The sequence below is a fragment of the Helicoverpa armigera genome, chromosome 27 (assembly GCF_030705265.1).
Source record: "Helicoverpa armigera isolate CAAS_96S chromosome 27, ASM3070526v1, whole genome shotgun sequence".
Classification (NCBI taxonomy): Eukaryota; Metazoa; Arthropoda; class Insecta; order Lepidoptera; family Noctuidae; genus Helicoverpa; species Helicoverpa armigera.
The window spans coordinates 4,102,810-4,124,218 of record NC_087146.1 but is presented as its reverse complement, the minus strand read 5'-3'; the positions used below and the strand labels follow the sequence as shown (position 1 = coordinate 4,124,218).

The following is a 21,409-nucleotide window of genomic DNA, read 5'->3' as shown; positions in this document are numbered from 1 at the left end:
AGATTTATAAATAGTCATCAAGTAGTTAAGTTGGCTACTAATACTAGAAATCATACCGCACTTCCTAGATAGCTAATTTGTATTCTTTCACAATGGTACATAAAGCGTCCAGTCGCCCAATGTGCGATGGAGCCTTCTTGTCATATTAATGTTCTATTTACGTAACCCTCTATTCATTCTATGATGTAATGTTAGTTATAAGATTCCTCTTGATTTGGGAGTTAATTTTTCAATCTATGAAGTTTGCCTTTTATTAAAGTGAGTGCGTTCACCTTGCTTCTGATTTCGTTAATAATTTTAGACATAATTCAGGAGCAGGTACATAATTGTTATATTTTTTAAAACGGTTTTCCACTGCTAACGGTTACTTCAACAAAGCAACTTTATTCCTCAAAACACATTTGCACCACAGCAATCCAACCAATAGAAGTAAAAGCGTACTTAGAACTTACTTTGCCTGATAAGTTTATCCTAGGAAGGAAACTTTGTAACCACTCAACGAAATTACATACTTAAACATTGTAAATACTTCAGAAAATAAGTCAAAACCTCATTTTTAATGCATCGTTAGAACCTTTGGCATTGAAGCGGTCCAATAAGGATTTATTAATATTCAAAACCAGTCGTGGGAAGTATTCCAGACTTTGATATTAAAATTTTACTGCAAACGTTGGCCCGATGTTGGCGTGTTTGGTGCCAATTTTCTTTATTCTTCTTCTCTTTTATATTGGTCTTTTTAATTGGCATATCTAACTGTTGTTTCGGGGTTAAGATGCTTATGCGATTTCCAAAGCGAGTTGACACATGTATGCTGCGCCCTGCGCGATCGATTTCGCGATCGCTCACTTAGGAAGCACCGTTAGTTTTTTCAACCCCCTAAAAAACGATAAACGACCCCTATGTATACATAAGTTGGTGCGTCTGCTGTAAGGCGTCGGTATTGCAGCCACTCTACAAGATAAACGATTGCCTCAAAACATAACGTGCAATAAAAAAAACCTAGATAAGTAATAGTCAAGAAGCCAAAAGCTTAAAAACACCACACTTTTGTAGGCATTCTTAAACCATCACAGTTTACTCAGTAACGTTTTAAAATCACTTTGAAGTGTTAATAGCCCCTCACAAAGTATACTTGTTTCTGCCAACTTGTTTATCAGTGCCCAGATGCTTTTAATCACCAGCAATGTCTTATCTGTTACTGGAAATCTGGGTGCAGCTCAACTACTTCATTTGAAGGAACCATTTGGCTTTTAGAGTATCACGTTTTGGTGCTTAAGCTTCGCTGGGTGGTCTTAACATACGTTTTAGTACGTTGTTTTTGAGTATTACCGTGTTCATTGACTTTTGAATACTTTTAGCTTTATAAATTGCTGAAAATTAAATATATAGGGTTTGCGCGTTCGAGTTAGAATCAAAAGATACTGCACGGATTTTATTGCGGTTTTCACCAATAGATAGAGTGATTCAAGAAGAAAGATTAGGTATATAGTTAACTAGCCGTTTTCCGCGGTTTCACCCGCGCCCTATGATAACTACTGCCGGTATGGGGATAAAATATAGCCTATGTTACTCGGGAGGAGTGTAGCTTTTCAACAGTGAAAGAACTTTTAAAATCTGTTCAGTCTTTTCGGAGCCTTTAGAAAAGAAAAATGCGCGCCGATGCTCTCCGAGCAGGTCTATCTGAACGGACCCTAAACAGTATATTTCGAAACAAAAACTTCACAACTAATTTGTTTAATTAATGTGAGAATTTGAGCATTGTAGCGAGAACTCATTACCTTTGTGAAATGTTTTTAACTCGTTCATCATACGGATTACGAAATAACTTGAGAGCTTAGATAAAATGTAGCATTGATCTTTAATGAATTATGCAATGCGATGACCAAATATGAATAATTTGTTGGTAATTATTTTGATGTATTCGGAGAGCATATTCATTTATCTTTGACGTTAATATTGATATCTTAACATGCATTGACATTAAGTAGGAGTTAGACTGCAATAATTTTATGTTAAAATATTATATTGTGCTCCATGTAGATCTAATGTTATCCAATCTAAGATATACATAGTTTACAGACACAGTTCCTTATGTACCTTCCCAACCCACAAATTGGTTTCACCCAATTCCCATGGGAACTACTCCGCGCACCCAGACCAAAAGCCTAATGGCCTTCGTCAATAAATGGACAATCGAATTATCCAGTAGATCCTGCCTTCAAACAAACTTAACTCTTCAGCTGCATAATAATTGTCTAACATAATATTTTTTTGTCCACAGGAACACCATCTCCAGAAGGCGATATCAGGCACTGGTCTGATAATACCAACGCCTGAGGTATGCCAGGTCAGCGACCTAGAATTCTACGAGCGATGTTACCCGCCCGATTACAAAATGCCCAAGCAGCACATACATATGCAGCGTAAGTCGAATACCATTCCAATTTTGTCGTGTTATCTCAGTATCGCTACGGATTTTTTACGTACGTGCGTGATATTAAGTAGCCGTTTTTGCGATGTCGGTTTGTAGATACGGTTTTATTTTTTATTTCAAGGACTTTATTTTTATAAATGGATGACTTTTATTTCATGGAAAAATATCAAGGTTTCGGCCATAGAGTTAATGATAAGTTAACGTCAAACACTGTCGTGGTCTGTCCGTGGACGACCATTTCACGGTCAAGTGGAGTCTGACGAAATATAATTAGTGACTTTAGGTTTGAAATAGAATAAGCAGTTACGCCAATCATAAGTTTTCAGTTGTTAAAGCTAAGAGCTACTTTGCTAGACTGGTGAATTTGATTGGAGAAGCTTACTCGACTCTTACATTACCATTAAGAAATATTCAACCTTTTAAAAATATATTTTCTTTGACATCTTATGTGTGTATCTGTGTGTGTGTGTGACGTGTGTGTATCTCCATATAATCTAATACATTTTGCGAGATCAAGATAAGTTGTATTTCGTTTGAGTAACGACTCAAAATTTCCGGCGTTCCTTTTTATTTTATGTAAATATTTTAAGAGTTCGTGCTTTTATGTTAATTAACTTTTATGTACATTGGTATATTTTATGTATAACACTATAAAACGACATTTTCTTTCATAATGTTATGTTGTTTCACAGTTGAATTTACGCTTAATAATATGTTAGAACTTAGCTAGAAGTGTAGTAACGTAAAATTATGGCTCTGGTCGAGAAAGAATATTGCTTTTGTAATATCAATTCTATTTCTGCCATATTTTACTGAGAATAACTTGAATCCTTCCAATAATATAAATGCGAAAGTTACTCTGTCTATCTGTCTGGGGTTCCCGTCAAAACTTCTGAACCATTTTTTATTCGGAACACAGATAGTGTTAGCCTGAGAAAGGACAGAGGTTACTTTTCATCAGGGTGATCTGAGGGGAACAGCCAGCAATTTAAACATTTTTAAATTCGTAAACAATTTTTCATGATAATTCCGTGCTAATAGTTTGTTCGGTATCATGTACACATCTACCTTAATGTACTACAATGTCTAATTAATTAAACCTAGTAGTATTTTTAGCTTGAATACTCCTCGCATTCTCTTCAAGCTTTCGCTTAATTTATTTAAACAACTTACCACGTCAAAAGCCATGAAGCGGTCATTTTCAGCAGCCAACAATGTCCCTTTTCTACTAAATTAACTACGAATGAGTCAATGACCCATCCGGCCATTGGCCTGAGTCAAAAACGATATTGTACCTAGAAAAGGGGATTGGAAAGCTTTCGGTTTTAAGGTTAGGGGATTTTCCAGTCGAAATCATGTTTAGGCCCTAAGGCCTTTAAGCTAGGTTTAAATGGTCGACCGTAATATGTGATAGGTTTCTAATCCTAGGATTCTGCTTTATAGTCACGGTGGCCTTGTGGTTTAACCAGTAGTTACTCAAGTACGTCTGTGTGGGTTCGATGCCAGCTCAGGCAAGTTCCAATGTACAGTCAGCACCAAAAGTCGATGAACAGAATCAACATGACAAAACACCTGTTCACAATAAAATGCCATAAGTTATAGTCGCAACTAGGAAACAAAATAGACTGTACACCAGAAACTTACAAAAGTCGTTAAACACGAGTATTTCAAAAGTATCTGTGCACTAGTATTCCTAAAGTCGCTGTACACCATCAATCCAAATGTCGCTGAACATCATTGTATCAAAAGTCACTAAACAGCAGTAAATACAAAATTTGGTTAACAAAGTGTATTTTTAATGTTGCCGTGTGTTAATCTACTTTTGGCGCTTATGTTGTTCAGCTACTTTTGGGACAGTACTTGCTTGAACTTACTAATGTATGGTAACTCGTTAGTATCTATTTCAATAATTTTAATAATTATTTTGGAAATACACTCTTTTGCAAAAAAAGCGGGCACCTATGCGAAATCTTAGTTTTAAGGACTTTACGTGTATTTCAAAGGGTTTTAATGATTGTAGTATGTTTCTAGTATCAAAAGGGTTAGCCAAGCATGCGTGAGAGTGTATTCTAAATTTGAATTTTGTACAATTGCTAAGAAATTGGTTAAACCATGTTTTGGACTAATTGCTGGCAGAAAGTTCGTCGGTGTTTTGAAAAGTTTTTGAAGTGATTTTCAGAAAACTGATAATGCAGTTTTAATTAATGATTAATGTACCTTTTTGTTAGATAAAACATTTTTGAAAAACTATGCGTATTTGATAAAATTTTCACCTGCTCTAAATGGGCTATACTGATGATTGATGGCAATGTTAAGAGTTTCGGTATTTTAGTGTAAATCGTTCTTCTGTTTAGATATTATACCCACGTGTTTTAAAATATCGCTTTTTCATAATTAAACACTATTTAGAGGAGTATCAGTACATTGGGCTGCGACAAAACCAATTTAAAGTAAGCAGTGCCGATCACAACTCGTCTTCTATCGGACTTTGACATTGAAAAATACCAAATTTTGTGATAAATGTTAAAATTAACCACATGAAAAATGATGAGGAGGATTTAAGCTATCTGAAAAGTCTAGATCTTCGGAGGTCTACGGAGTTTACCAAGAGACGTGGTTGCTTGAAAATCAGTGATTACGAGACCTTAAGACCTCGTGCTCACAGTCGATGCGCTGTTTTCTGTATTTTGTAGAATTTCAAGATTTTTAAAAATGTTAAAGTCTGAAAGGAGACGAGTTGCGATCGGCACTGCTTACTTTAAATTGGTTTTGTCGCAGCCCAATGTACTGATACTCCTCTAAATAGTGTTTAATTATGAAAAAGCGATATTTTAAAACACGTGGGTACAATATTTAAACAGAAGAACGCTTTACACTAAAATACCGAAACTCTTAACATTGCCATCAGTCATCAGTATAGCCCATTTAGAGCAGGTGAAAATTTTATCAAATACGCATAGTTTTTCAAAAAATGTTTTATCTAACAAAAAGGTACATTAATCATTAATTAAAACTGTATTATCAGTTTTCTGAAAATCACTTCAAAAACTTTTCAAAACACCGACGAACTTTCTGCCAGCAATTAGTCCAAAACATGGTTTAACCAATTTCTTAGCAATTGTACAAAATTCAAATTTAGAATACACTCTCACGCATGCTTGGCTAACCCTTTTGATACTAGAAACATACTACAATCATTAAAACCCTTTGAAATACACGTAAAGTCCTTAAAACTAAGATTTCGCATAGGTGCCCGCTTTTTTTGCAAAAGAGTGTATTTCCAAAATAATTATTAAAATTATTGAAATAGATACTAACGAGTTACCATACATTAGTAAGTTCAAGCAAGTACTGTCCCAAAAGTAGCTGAACAACATAAGCGCCAAAAGTAGATTAACACACGGCAACATTAAAAATACACTTTGTTAACCAAATTTTGTATTTACTGCTGTTTAGTGACTTTTGATACAATGGTGTTCAGCGACATTTGGATTGATGGTGTACAGCGACTTTAGGAATACTAGTGCACAGATACTTTTGAAATACTCGTGTTTAACGACTTTTGTAAGTTTCTGGTGTACAGTCTATTTTGTTTCCTAGTTGCGACTATAACTTATGGCATTTTATTGTGAACAGGTGTTTTGTCATGTTGATTCTGTTCATCGACTTTTGGTGCTGACTGTACATGTGTCCTTTTTAAGTTTTATGTACTTTCTGAGTATATTTTGGACAGAGTTCCGGAGCGCACGTTAAACTGGGGGCACGTGGGTCCCGGCTGTCACTGAACACCTTTAGCAGCTGTTACGGGTAGTCAGAAGCCAGTAAGTCTGACACTGGCCTGGGTATTGGGTTAAGGAGGTCAGATAGGCAGTCGCTCCTTGTAAAACACTGCATTTTTACTAAGCTGCATCCATTTAGACTGGAAGTCGACCGTGTGTCGACCTACATAATTGGGAAAAATGCTCGGGAGATTATGTACTTTTCAAGTATCTGAGTATTTTGTCTCCTAGGACTTTTAATATATCAAATAGTACTCGAGAAATTTTCAAATATGTACATATATTCCCACATCATCTGCATAGGCTTTGTATTCTGTGAATTGGCACCAAATCTGCTAGCACTACAGAACTAGTCCAAGGTCTTTGTTCCTGGAATCGATCGGACCTATATTTTGATCTAGGTCACACACATGCGATACAGGACAGTCGTAATTAGTAAACTACTGTTGTATTATTATGTAAGGATGTCTGTACCAAGGTTATATTAAACGTTGTCTTGTAAAATAATGCGAAAGTAACTCTGGCTTTCACACCAAAACTGCTGAACCGATTTACATAAAATTGGGTACACTAATAGTCCGGCTAGAGCCTGAAAAAGGACCCTTTTTGAAAAGTATAGGTTCTTGAAAAAGTTCGAAAATACATTCCATACGACATCGAAAATATAGACGGTAGATGTGTAGTTCACAAATGGCATTAAAGAAACTTCAATGAAATATTTTAACAAAAGAGCTGAAAGTATAGAAGGGATAAAACATCAAACTAATATTAAGCTATGTCGCGTATACGTTTTGTCCGCTAGTGTGTATTATCTGTAACATTGTTTAGTTTTTATATTTATTTGTTTGTAATGTATGGTCCCTAGTATCAACATTAATTTATTTCTCCTCACGTATTGTTTGCGATTTTCTATTACATTACAGTGGTAACCCTACATCAACAGAATATCATAGTCAAACAGATAATATTTGCTTTCGCGACGTAAAAGTCAATGGCGTGAAGTTCATTCCTCTTTCTATACTTCTATTCCAATATTATAAAGAGCAAACAACGTTATGTTTCTTTGAAGTAAAGGCTCCAAAACTACTGAACCATTTTCAGCAATCATTTCACTGTTGGGAAGCTACACTATGTCCGGGCGATGTGGGCTATATTTTACCCGGGTGCGGGAAGTTGTTTCCAGGCCGTACTGCGGGAAACAGCTAGTCTACCATAAAATTACCAAGCATTCCTCTTATGCATTCTCTTTTATTGTTATAACCTTAGAAATAAGGTCTAGAATCGTAAAAGAATACTGCAAAATTCTTCTAGATTCTAGACAATAGATGACATTGATTTGTGAAGCTAATTTAGAAAGGATTATGACCTTTGCTAGTTTTTTCTGTTGAATAGAATTTGTAGGAAGCATCGTGTCTCCGTAAGGCAAGATCAATCAATCATGCTACTGTAATAAATCAACTTTACAGTTCGTGGCTTTTTTGATTATGTAATTACTTACTACGTGGATGTCCTTCTTCCCACAGATGGGTATATCAGTAAGCTTTGCTGGTAGGTAACCCAACCTGGGTTAAGCTGACCTTTGTACATAACGTATATAACCTTTCTTTATAGTGTGTGTATTAAAACATATTGGTTAGCAATATATAAATATTCTAGAACTAGGTTCCGTCAGCGGATTCGCGTCCCGAAACAAATACTCTATGAACCTGTATAAAATGTAGCCTATGTAGGTCGGGCCCTAGACTATCTTTGTACCAAAATTTAATTATAGGATCTAAAACTTGTAAGGACGACAGATACACCGAGAAGTATACGACTCACACTTTTATTTCGTGAAATACTCCCACACAGACATAGTGATCAAATGTAGAGAGTATTTCTTTTCCTCAATAACATATTTTACGAGTACATTATCATAAAAGAACATAACGTTATACAAATAATAAATAAACATGTCAACACTTCTGTCCAGCTGTGAGCCGACACGGGTGTTGTGTCAAATTAATGAATAATATGTCTTCTTGTCCCTCAGGATTTGTACGGACAGACAAGTGAGACAAAGAACGTTATTTTATTATAATATTTAGTTTATTAGTGGTTAAATAAGTTCATTCGAGCACTATATCGACCAAAATTAATCGTAACTTGAAATATGCTTTGCTAACTTCCGCTTAAAATAAAAAGGAGCCTCTAGCCTTCGTCAATAAATGAGCTATCTAAAACGGATATATTTTTTTCAAATCGAACCGTTCCTGAGATTAGTGCGTAAACAAACAAAGTCTTTTGCTTTATAATCCTTCTCCGGGCAAATAGACCTAGAATAGAGAGAGAATAAACCGCAAAAAGAAAACATTGTGTTCACAAAACTGTAGATTTTATACATAGCTACGTATCTATGCTAGAATACTTTGATTATATTTTTCGTTCTTTCTGTCTAAAGGGATATTCAAAGTGACCTTTTGACCCTGAGGAAAGTAAAAGTTATGCACCTGCTTCAACTCATTGTTCCTTTTCCCCCACCAGTATCAAGACCTATGTTATTGAACTAAAATAAAATATAATTCAATATATAGAAAGCTCGCAATTCTACCGGACGTTGTCGTCGCAATTGCACGCCATATGACGCGTAACATCTGTCTTGTTGTATGTACCGATCGTTACTCGGAAACGCCTGTATCGATAAACAGAGTACGTAATTGTGTGTTGTTACATTTTTATAATACCGACGCACTAGTACAGTTTTCCTGGTTGTTTGAAATTGATAGTAGATGAATAACTCGTGTTTGATTTTTTCCTTGTGTTAAAATAGGGATACAGTTTTGGTACAAAAGTTAATTTTGAATTATTTACCGCGGTTCGCTGCTTTTTCACCCGCGTACTGCGGTAACTACTCCCGTACTAGAATAAAATATAGTCTATGTTACTTGCAGATAATATAGCTTTCTAGTGGTGAAAGATTTTTTAATCGGTCCAGTAGTTTTTGAGATTATCCACCTACTAACAAACATAATTTTTTTTTCCTTTATAATGTTAGTAGTTTGCAATAATTTTGCAAACCATAAAATTCACATAGGTACTATTGGGATTCAAAACATAACATTTCCATTTTTTTCACCACGGAAAACTCATTTTAATTCGATTTTGGCTTTGTAACGTAAATGCTGTATAAAATATCTGTAGCTATATTTAATCCGGACGCGCCCAAAGGGCAGGTCGTCAACTGTTCACGTTGAATGCTCTGGTTAAAAGCTTTTTTGTGCACATGACATATGTGTACAGGTATACCTATGTATAGGTTTTAAACTGGGTGATTTTAATCGTACTTTTATGTATGTGTGTTGTACATAATGCTTGAAGCTAGGTAGAACAGATATACAAGGCTTTTTGCCCACTGTTTTGTCTTTTGGAATCTTGTGTTCCATGGCTTCGTTATCTTTTCAACAATTTCAGAAAAATTGCCATAGTGTTGTGTTACCTACATGTGTACTTTCTCGTTATGAATTAAAAGAAAGGACCATTCGGACCATTCTATATTATTTGTCCAGTTTATTTTACAAAAAAATCTCTGTGTTTGGTGCACAATATTTAGTTAATTAATAATAATTGGTTTTGCAATATAGCCGTTTATCCTTCACGTAGGTAATCAATAGCGACTTTCAAGAATTGTGACAATAGCTAGTCTTCTTAATTATACCTTAATTGGTAGTAATTATAACGGAAAGTCTTATTGCAATTATGCTCAATTTTGTAAGCTTTCCAAAATTTACGAATTTTCGGTTTCTAGATACATTTAATTTAGAGATTAGTTTTGGAGATGAAACTTGATGACGGCAAAATGTAATGTATTGTTAAAACATGTTTAACTATGTACGTGATACCATATCAACTCGGTTACACTTCATTGATTCTCCCTTGTCTGATCTCCTCAATAGATTAGTCATACCAGACTTGATAGTGACTAAGCATATACTATGTACAGTAAATACAAGTCTAATGTATGTATGTGTGTTTGTGATATGCTTAATGTTTGTATACCAAGATATACTAAGTCATCTGTTCTACGTAAACAAAAGAATGTTATAAGGTTGAAAGATCGAGAAGTGTGGAAGCAAAATGGGGAGGCCTTTGCCCAGCAGTGGGACATTATGGGCTAAAAAAAATAATATATAAGGTGTAATTTGCTCTGGAACAAGGATCCACAACTTAAAAACAAAAAACTCGAAACACGCGACCGAAGCTTACGATGAGTTGATACCATTTAAAATGATACCATTCAACTTTATAGTTGACCGAACATTTTCAGTTATCAAAGAATTCTGGTTATCGTTATTATGTAGTCCAACTGGGTCTTAAACTTAAAAGCAATCATAAATTCAATAAACAACTTTAAATGTTAACAAACTCTTAACATTAACGTTCTCATAAACGCTGGTAGGTATGAAGTTCGGAAACCAGTCGCGGAAACTTTCATACATTACCTGCTCTATAGTTTTCATTAGCGCGAAGAAGTTTGCATTGAACTACTACAGTCTAGCAGTGTACTGAGTAGTAAAATAAAAACTATTGAGATTTATTTTTGTACCTACGTGTTTTGAAATTTGTTAAATGAGTGATGAGATGTGGCATCGTTGGTCTAGTAGTCGCTAAGTGCGACTTTTGTACATTTTGGTCTCGGGTACAGTACCTAGGACAGGCTGAAATCGCTTTGGAAACTTCCACAAAGCAGCCAAGGAGGTTGGTGATTGATACACCCGTGCATCGGAGAGCTCGTAGGTACTCATGTCGGTCCTGCGCCTGATCTCTCTCCGGTCGTGTTTATTTGTTCAAATGCAGTCTTCTGAATATGTCTCTTAATAATCAAGCATTTCCAGGTATATTCCCAAGTTCTACATTCATATTATGTAACCTGAATATCCACCTATGCTGGCTTGCAAACACAGTTGATTGTGCCATAGAATAATACTCCCATGGGCTATGAAATACAGATTGTTGGTATTCACAGGCAATGGTTCCAAACATAGTTCAAACTCCCTCGGGAGAATAGCAGAGCATCTAACTTTGGCTATGTGGATATTGGATAATAATATATTATCCTGTATTGTAAACTAATATGCATATTGATTACAAAGTAGTTTGTAACTCCTTCACGGTGAATGAGATCATGGCAGACGCGGAGAAGTATGGAAGAAAATGACACGCTACAACGACCCCAAATAAAATATGGGATTAGGATGATGACATTTTTGCTTGAGAATAGATTGAGATGAATTTTGCGTTTGAAAAACTTGAAACACAGCATGTGGGCAAAATGGTGAACTTAAATCTCAGACAGGAAATATGTCATTATCTGCCTATTCAGACAGTCAGGAAATACGTACTATAGTTAAAAGTAGGAAGGTAATCTAAAAAGCTTGACCTCTTTCACCTCAATTAGAACAGGACTGCTAACCCTGAAACGACAAAAGGCCAAGGCTGTACAATCGATTAACTAAATAACGTAGCCTACATCAACTATCGATAAAGCATCGGACAATAGTGACCGGTTGTTAACCTCTACGTAACATTGCAATAAAGATAAAGATAGAACTGAAGACATCAAGTTTTTACAACCACTAGCAGTGCTGTGGAAACCGCACGTATTTTATATGGGTTAGTTAGGGTTCTGTAGAGAAATGAGGAAGTCGCTTTTAACACTCGCATTGCCATACTGAAATAATAAAGATGATTTTTATTTTTACCCTAAATGCTCAGAAGCTACTGAACTGATTTCAAAAAGTGACTCTTGGAAAGCTATACACTCTTCCCGGGTAATGAAGGCTATATTTTTCCTGGTTTGGGCAGTAGTTCCCACGGGGCGCGGGTGAAATCGCGGGAAAACGTCTAGTATACTATAATTTGTGTGGTTTTAATTACACTGAATGTCGAACATAGCGATTACTCGCAGAGTTACACCCGCGTTCAGGTGACACTTCATCACATACCTGTACAAAATATAGCCAATTTTCAACAATTAAAGGATTTTTCAAATTGGTTAAGTAGTTTTGTAGCCTTCAGTGAGCCTTTTGGTAACTTTAGGTCTCCTTTCTTGAAATGTGTAAAACTTCACGTCCACTTTTAAATACGGAACCCGTCATTTCTACACCTGCACACACATTCCCACTATTTTTTATACATTTCGCGGCTTCCATTAGTCATCAGCCAGCATTCTGCATCGTCGGAATCTCGTCGAGTATTCAGTTAACGAGCGTACCGTACATAAATAATATACATATGTTAATTTTAAATAGCCCTTACTCATTTATACATACAAGCCTTTTCAAAGTTCTTTTTTATTTAGGTCACTTTTTCGACGTACTAAGGTACATAATTAGTTGAGTACATTTTTACCAACTGTGTGCTCTATGAAAATGAATGGTCGACAAGTTTTCTCCTGTTTTCAACCTTATTACTGAAGTGTAGAGGAAATTTGGTTTAGAAAATTTTCATGTTTGTAGAGTATGTTTTGAGTAGTGTATGTATGTTCTATTTATAAGCTTAAGGTGTCTCGCGGTTTAGCCCGCATCCCGTGGAAACTAATCACAGTATCTGGACAAATTATGCTCATAGCTTTTGATACACACCCGGAGATACTGAAGGGTTCAGAGTAGTGTAAGAGTATTTATCTTATACATGGACAATCAACTAAAGGAAAAATTTTCTTAGGTATTATGTCACTTTATTTAGTTCTTAGATGAGTGAGATCATTTATTAAGTCGTGTCCTTTCTTGTTATCAGCTCAAATTGAGTAGGAAGTCCTAGTCACTTGAAGTTTTTAATATAAATCTTTGCTCAGCTATTCACAATTTCCTGACGGAAAATTGAATAGCTCTATCTGACTTGAGGATCAAGTTTTTTGTCACTGAAGCACTTTTTCTTTATTTACTTGTTTTTGCTCGTTTTAATCGCTACGACATGATAAGCTTTTTATTTCTTTACTTTTAAGTAATGTTTCATTTAGGTCAACAACTATATATATTAATCATGTTATTTTAAGTGCAGAAGTTTTGTACTCAATAATCATTTACAATATTAATTAATATTATGGAAAAGGTTTTCTTATGTATAGAATAGACAGTATACATAAAGGTAACTTACTAATATTATACATGCGAAAGTAACTTCGTTTGTCAGGCTTTCACGCCAAAACTATTGAACCGTTTGAACGAAATTTTTATCAAGGTAGCTCGAACAGCTAGGAATTACATATATGTACTTAACTTACCAATATATAAATAACTTCTATGTCTAACATAAAAATGGTTGTCACATCAAAAGGTAAAAAACAATTCCATACTCTCTTTGAAAACTCTTAATTAAATCATAGAGCCTCGCTCTCCCCCTATAAACTCCCAGCAGACTGCCTGCGGACTCCCTACAAGTTTATTTTTCAATATCGAACACAAAGGGTGCCCTGTGTGTAATTAAATTCAATTTATTATATTTATATACCCATTGTCTGGCTTTTTAATATGAAAATTGTAAGGCGTGTCTTGTTTTCCAAGTCGCGTAGTGTGACCAGCATTGTATTGGCAGTGTTTGATAGATTTGAATATAAAGATAGACAGGGATTCTGGTAATTTAGATGTGTTTCTTTTGAGGCCGGCCTTGCTCTTGTAAGTTTTGCTTACGTAATTGACTTAAGATAAACTTACTAATGAAGTGGTAATCGCGTATCGCGCTTAAAATTCACGGAAGTTACTTACGTAATTTTTAAGGACAGAAGTGTGCAGTCGTTGCTAAATTAGGTGTGAAGATAAAAAACGGGATCCTTGTCCTCTTGTAGTCATAGTAGTAACTTCTGCTCCTATCACGGCACAGATTTTATAAACTCCCTATCACATATACCTACAGGTGACTAGGAGTCGCTAGAAAATCTAAGCTTTAGCTGGTTTTTCTACCGATTTTTCCGACGAGGTTTTAGTTCGTGTTAGTTATCTGTCTACCTACACGTACAGGTATTTGGGTCAGTTTCTTGTGAACCATTTTCTAAAAGCACCAGTCACAGCCATATTTGTATTTTCGGCTTTTAAGTTTTAGTTTTTGGCTACATTTTTGTATATGCGTCGTAAATGTAGGGAGCTTCTGCGAAATTTTATACTAGTAGGTACTTATTGTCAAGCTGAAAAGTTTGCTTGAACGCGTTAAGCTCAGGAACTACTGGTCCGATTTGAAATAATATTTCAGTATTACATAGCACGTTTATCGAGGAAGACCACATTCTACTAGGGAGAATATAGTTCTCTCTAGCTAGTATGTAAATATAAACCTAAGCATCCCTTTACACACAACTTTGTACAATACAAAATTATTTACGGGCATAAAACAAACGTTTACCCTGAAATATTGCCGGAGACACGGTATATTTATTTAGCTAACGTTCGTAAAACAAACACAGACTCTCATATAATTAATGTTTTTATTTTGTTAGAGCTCATGTGTATTTTGTATGCTTTTACCGAGTTCCTAGTAAATTAATATTATTTCCTAAAATTTCTCGGAAATCTGTGGAATTAATTTGTATCGGACACATTTCATAAATTTACTAAAAGCACTTTCATTTGTTTATTGCTGGAATATATGGAATCATATTTTCTGTTAACATATACGCATGCTACAAAGAGTGTGCTAAGTATGAATGTGGAAGGATGGAGAGGCAGAGGTAGACCGAGGAAAAGATGGATTGATTGCCTGAAAGAGGACATGAAGCAGAAGGGAGTGGATGTAAGTATGACGTCTGACAGAGAGGAATGGAAGAAAAAGACATGTTGCGCCGACCGTAAATGACTTGGGAACAGGGCAGGAAGATGATGATGATTTTCTGTTAACATGTACCATGTTTTATAGAAAATGGAAAAAAAGGAAAATAAGTAGGTACGATGTTATTATCAGGGATGCGATTTGAAGCAGATCTCGGTATGTTACCATTTATTTACCTATTAGTAATCCTAACGATCAAATAACTATAACTGATGTTCTTAAACTAAACCGTTAGTCATAGTTGGCAGTATCAGCCAGCTTCACCAGTTAATCACGTTGGCAACCCGACTCGTGGCACCTACGTGTATTTATTGCACCTATTCATTGAAGCTACGACGATTGATATTCTAGCCACGTGTTTACTTCATACGTCAAAATATCTTTAGGTACTAATATTATGATTCTGATTAGTTTGTTTGTGTCAAGGAACTAATCTTAGAAAATATTGGTATGATATCCGATTGAAAACTTTCAGTGTTATGTAGCCCGTTTGTCATGGACGGCTATAGACGACATTTTATCCGGTTGCGCGAAACATAACTTAAGGGAAATTGTGTTATACTCTACTCCCTGTTTTCGGGAATTTTATACAATACCCTTGGAAAGTACTCCACCTACCTCTATCTCAGATTTCATCTGAGTCGTTTCAGCGGTTTCATCATGAACACGTAAAATCGAATTCAGTAGTATGAAAATAATGGTAAATTCAAATATTGAACTGACAAGTAAAAGCAACGAACCAGCATGAACAATCTGCCAGATACGCAGACGTATCGGATAGCCGAAACCGCAAAGCAATCGATATATTCCATTTCCATTAATAAATAGAAATCGCTCTTGTGGGATTTCTACTCCAAGAGCTATGAACAGTGATGTTGTATTGTGTTGTATTCCTTTTTCTAAGTTCTATGAATAAAACGAATGTTTGTAGGTATTCAATTGTATTTCTATGCCTTTGTAATATTTCATAACAGCTACTGTCTGCGGTTTCACCCACATCCTGAGGAGACCATTTCTTGCACATCCATAAAAAGTAGCCTACCTATGTATCACTCGGATGTTATGCAATATAACGATGGTATTCTCAAAAATAAATCAGTAGTTTTGTGTGAAAGTGTAACAAACACATCCACTAAACATACTTTCACGTGTATGATATTTAAAATTGATTTGATTTTGAATTGGTTCACCTCCTTCTCGTCCTACAATTTATCTATCACGACGAAGTCTCAATCTGTCGATACTTTAATGGCGAATATTTTAAATCTTTCTATCTCCTCTCAAACTTAATACGTAAACAGGAACAGTCGATCCCCAAACTAAACAAATACACTATTGTTTCAACGGCTTCATCGAAACTTAACAGTTTGACTATAGCAAATAGCCAAACAACTAGATATGGGTCAAGTGGGTCTTCCATTCGAGTGTACTCCTGATAGATTTGACACCGATCTGTCTTCAAATTGCTTGCTTGCGAATTGGTGGACTGGATTAATATTTTTCGAATGAGCTGATGTTTTTAAAGGTTGGAATATGCAAGTTTTAAATGTCCTTAAGCTTACTCCGTTTAGTTTAATTTCAAAGAAAGTAATAATTGAGTCGGATTGAATAGTATTAAAGTCTATCTATCTGTCGTGTTGGTTAACTCATAATGACAAACTACATATTATTTTCTATACAGCTGATGCTCTTAATAAGCAGTCTCAAATCTAAGTTGTTTCCTCCTTGGAAAGCTATTGACAGATGATCACATTTCTTTCACCTAGTTAAGAAATTGTTTCGATCTCCTATAGACTCATTTAGAGAAGCATTATCCTATAGCGGGTTAGTGTAGTTTATATCGCAACTTTTTCTGCTCATCATAGAATAGGTAAATTGGTGAATTTCACGTCAAACGATGTCAGTTGAATTCGAAAAAACTGACACTAGGGCTTGTTAGGTTAAAAACCTGCAGCTCACTCGATAAAAAGAAGATAGAATAGGTCCAGATGAAACGAACCATAAATCAATCGAGATCGTAAGCCCCAATGTTTCCAACAGTATTTGATTTGACACCACTTTGACGTGCCGTTTGACATCAATTTACAGCACTCGGTTTGACGCGACAAGGTCGAATCGAATGTAATATGAAAGTTTAATTGATTGGCGTATCCATGTTGTTGTGTAGTCTATACCTAGACGTATGTATGTTTAGAGGTTGAGCTAATTTATGTGTTTGTGTCTAGAATTGATTTAGCGGGAGTACATGTTCCTGGCTTTGAAACACGTATGTGACTGATTAAGGGAAGATAGGAGTTGTTAATGAGGATGCTGTGGGGGATAATCTTTGTGGCCACAAAATCAGAAGCGTTTCATATCTAAAAATACTCTTTAGTGCAATGAAAATTCTCAGGCTAAACATTGCTCAAATATAGGTCGCCCTGAATGGCAGACTTATTTGATACCCTCAAATGATGCTTTTTAAGTTGCAAGCCTTTGCTGCCAGTCCCTAAGGACGTGGGAAACAGATAAACATTATATTATGTCAGTACCTATAACCGTAACATTGAGCTATACTCCTTTAATAACCCGATATTCGGTCTTATCTCCGAATGCTTTATCGAAAACGCTATGATATGGCAATATTACGATATTATATTACGCCGTGGACCCTACCCACGCTGCCCGAGGGAAATTACGACTTCACACCACATTATTACGTTATCACATATCAGAATATATGTGCTTTATCCCGTTTTATATTAAAACGTATAATTTAGTTCACGCATTGTATTTATGTGGTACCTACAGCGCAGAGGCCATTCAAAGTTAGGGCTGCCATCTCGAATTTCGCCAAACCCGGACAAACATTTAAAAAAACCCGGACATTTGGCGTAAATCACATTTTTACCCCGAACGAGCACGATTTTTTTAAACAAAATATTACCTAATTTGTAATCCATTTACTATTAACATATGTGGGCTAGAATATTGTTAATTTTAATTATGCATGTTTTTATTTCTGCTGTATATTGTATATTCTGGCTGTTTGCTGTTCCTACGTAATAAAATAAAATATACTTAAATTCAATGAGGTGCTTCCTTACATGAAAAGTGTCCGGGTTTTCCCCGGACACTTCTTGAAACCCCGCCCGGACGGCCCCCGGACGGCCTCCAAACGAGGACAAATCCGGGGAAACCCGGACGGATGGCAGCCCTATTCAAAGTTAACCAAGTTGACTCTAGGTCAGTCTTTGACTGTTTTTGTATCCCAATTTTGTGTGTTGTTCCCAATTTCGTTCTCCCTGTTTCGGAAGGGGATGGCTAACTGTTATTTAAAACGTCCTTAGCAGTCGTAACGAGTAGTCAGTACTTAAAAGTCTGTCAACCAGTCATAAGAAAGATTATCGGATCAGCAGACGCTCCATGTAAAACACAGCTGCAACGGGTTAGACTGGAAGCCGACTCCAACTTAGTTGGGAAAAGACTAAGCAGTTGGTTCACTGACAACATAATGTATCATGTTTCTGTCATAAAACTCATTACTAAAATTAGTTTCCTGATAAACATTTGTCATAATATACAGTCCTTAATAAGGAAAACAGTCCGATATAATTTGCACCCCCATGCGAGCTAATATCGTCCCTCGCATCCGAATATCTCTTTGAACTCTCAAAGGGGATGGGAAGGTCGTCTATTTGCAACGTTTTGGGGGTCAATAAACTCCACGTAGTATATTTTGTTTCGTATGCGAAGGCCTTGGCTAATTCTAATAGGAAAAGGTTAAACGGTTGCCCAGTTTATCTGACTTTAAAAATAGTGGAAATATTTTTTGTTTGTTTGTATCCTAAAGGCTCCAAAATTACTGAACCAATTTGAAAAATTATTTCTCTGTTGGAAACCTATGACTAGTGATTCAAAATTTTTGGTCCAATTCCCTTTATAATGTCCATAGTAATGGTTAAGCATATGCTTGATATGTCTTGTTAAAAATGGCTGTCCAAATTTCCAGATTTTGTTTTTGGAGTATCCAAAATGGATTTGGATGAAGGTATGGATGTACCGCGGCAGGTAGATTATTATTATTATCACAAAATACAATATAGTATGTACATATTGTACATAATTTGAGTTCAATTTTCTGCTAAAGCCTTTTGAAACGGCTTTACTGAAGCCCGAAGTGCCTCTCCCAGACCAGAAGTGTTTTGTTTGCATAACGTTAGCTCTATGTAGGAGTACTATTGCCTCAAATCCTTTGCCATGAACGATGTACCTTCGTTTATGGAAGCCATTTCACAACACAGCCATCTGTTTTGTCTGACCACCCACTCATAATTTTATCACACAATCAATAATAAACTTAAACTCTAACAAATAGAATTCATTTTTGAATAAGGTCGTCATAGCACCCCCCGGATATTGAAATTGATACCTAAAACCCGATGTACGGAACCCTTTTTGTTGCAGTTTTTGTAGGGTTCCGTACCCAAATGGTAAAACGGGACCCTATTGTTTTCGCTCCTCTGTCCGTCCGTTTGTCTGTCATCAGGCTGTATCTCATGAACCGTATTAGTTAGAGAGCTGAAATTTTCACAGATGATGTATTTCTGTTGCTGCTATAACAACAAATACCGAAAACTAGTACTAAATAAACATTTTGGGGGTTCCCATACAACAAAAGTGATATTTTGCTCATTTTTGCTCTGGTACGGATCCCTTCGTGCGCGAATCCGACTCGCACTTGTTTCTTTTTTTTTTTTGGGCTATTGTTCCTGCCGATTGAGCGTTATTTATTAGTGAAGGGGTTATTTCAACCCTTGTTTTGTTACCTGTTTAAAATTTATATGGGTGGTTACTCAAACCTGATGCGTATGTAAATGTTTTGATGTTTCATATGCTGGGTTTAATCGAATCTCGGGTTACAACGGGAATAGTTTGATTTGCATAATTGTTTTGGCGTGTGCCGTTTTTTTTTGGTGTTTTTTTGCAACTATCACACCTGATGGTAAGCAATTATATAACCAAGAATGATACCTTTTTTGTGGAATAAAGGGTGAGTTGCACTATTTAACTATAACGATAACCAAACCATAACCAGCCGTGTACTTGCCGGCCATTGGTCAAATCGGTGATTTGACAACTAAAAATGGTTCGGTTATCGTTATAGTTAAATGGTGGAACTTATTTAGGTAAGTTTTATTCACAGCCATCCCTAATAGTTTTTCCTGACGTAGGTGGTTCTTTCATAAATTAATTGCGAGCAGCTCGTAAGGTTTCGATTTCGATTAGTGATCTCTCTTTGTGATCTTTCACAAAGAGGATTAAAATAAGTTCTAAAATAAGATCCTACGTATTTTTTGTACATTAAGTATGTATAATGACTATGTTTATGCCAAAGTGTCCTTAGGGTAATTAAGGCTTTTTGCATTAACCCTGGAATACCTACTTATTTGTCTCATCATTTTCCCATGCCCCATTTTAGCCCCATGTGGTTACTGATGATATTCCAAAAATAGGGCTTTATTAATCTGGAAAAATAATCATAAAACTATGAAGATCTTTCTCTGGCCTCTCGTACTAACCACATAGATATTATGTGGGCAGAACAGTCATTTAAATCTCATCCCGTCCATATCGGATCGATTTTACGAGCTCATTATCATTAGTGTTACCGAGAAAATCTTCAATGACTCATTCTTGTCGTATTTTTATGACTGAACGACTTAGCAACAACGTTTATGTATCTGATTTGCATTATGTACCGTTAAAATGATTTATATTAAAATATCCTTGGCTTTTATATGATTCTGTTTGAAATTATCTCAGTGTGCAGTCCAATTGGCTACTCCTCTTTAGCACAATCCATACATTGTTGCTTTGCTCTTTAATTTGATTTTCAAACCTGAAAAGGTTATCAAGTATGGGAATGGTGTCTGAAGGTGTCATCATCCATCCATTTTTTCACAACTATGTTGTTTTTGGCTTCCAGTCTAACCGGATTCAGCTGAGTACCAGTGCTTTACAAGAAGCGATTGCCTATCTGACCTCCTCAACCCAGTTACCCGGGCAACCCGATACCCCTTGGTTAGACTGGCGTCAGACTTACTGGCTTCTGACTACCCGTAACGACTGCCAAGGATGTTCAATGACAGCCTGAGGGTGTACTTTTACCAAAACCGCATTGCTGGACGGGATCCTAATTTGCATATTCTTCTTTAAAGAGTCATCATCATCATAGGTCATAGGACTTCGCTGTAGCAACAACTGATTATAATCTACCGTCTTACAGTAACATCTATGTACGTTATGAAGATTATTTCAGCTTACGTCATGGTTTTTTCCTTTGGATTGTGTCCTAGTAACAGGTTCTATATGTTTAGTTTATGTATAGCGAATGTGGTCTTGTATGTTTTGTACTCCG

At 36.0% G+C, this 21,409-nt stretch overlaps 1 protein-coding gene across 1 annotated transcript in view; it reads left to right on the top strand.

The window, feature by feature from the left end:
* LOC135118904 (uncharacterized) overlaps positions 1-21,409 on the top strand; it is a 109,229-nt gene that overhangs the window by 70,463 nt on the left and 17,357 nt on the right. Inside the window, exon 2 of the mRNA XM_064042031.1 lies at positions 2,282-2,423. Coding sequence (XP_063898101.1) covers positions 2,282-2,423 — 142 coding nt within the window. The remainder of the gene's footprint in view (positions 1-2,281; positions 2,424-21,409) is intronic.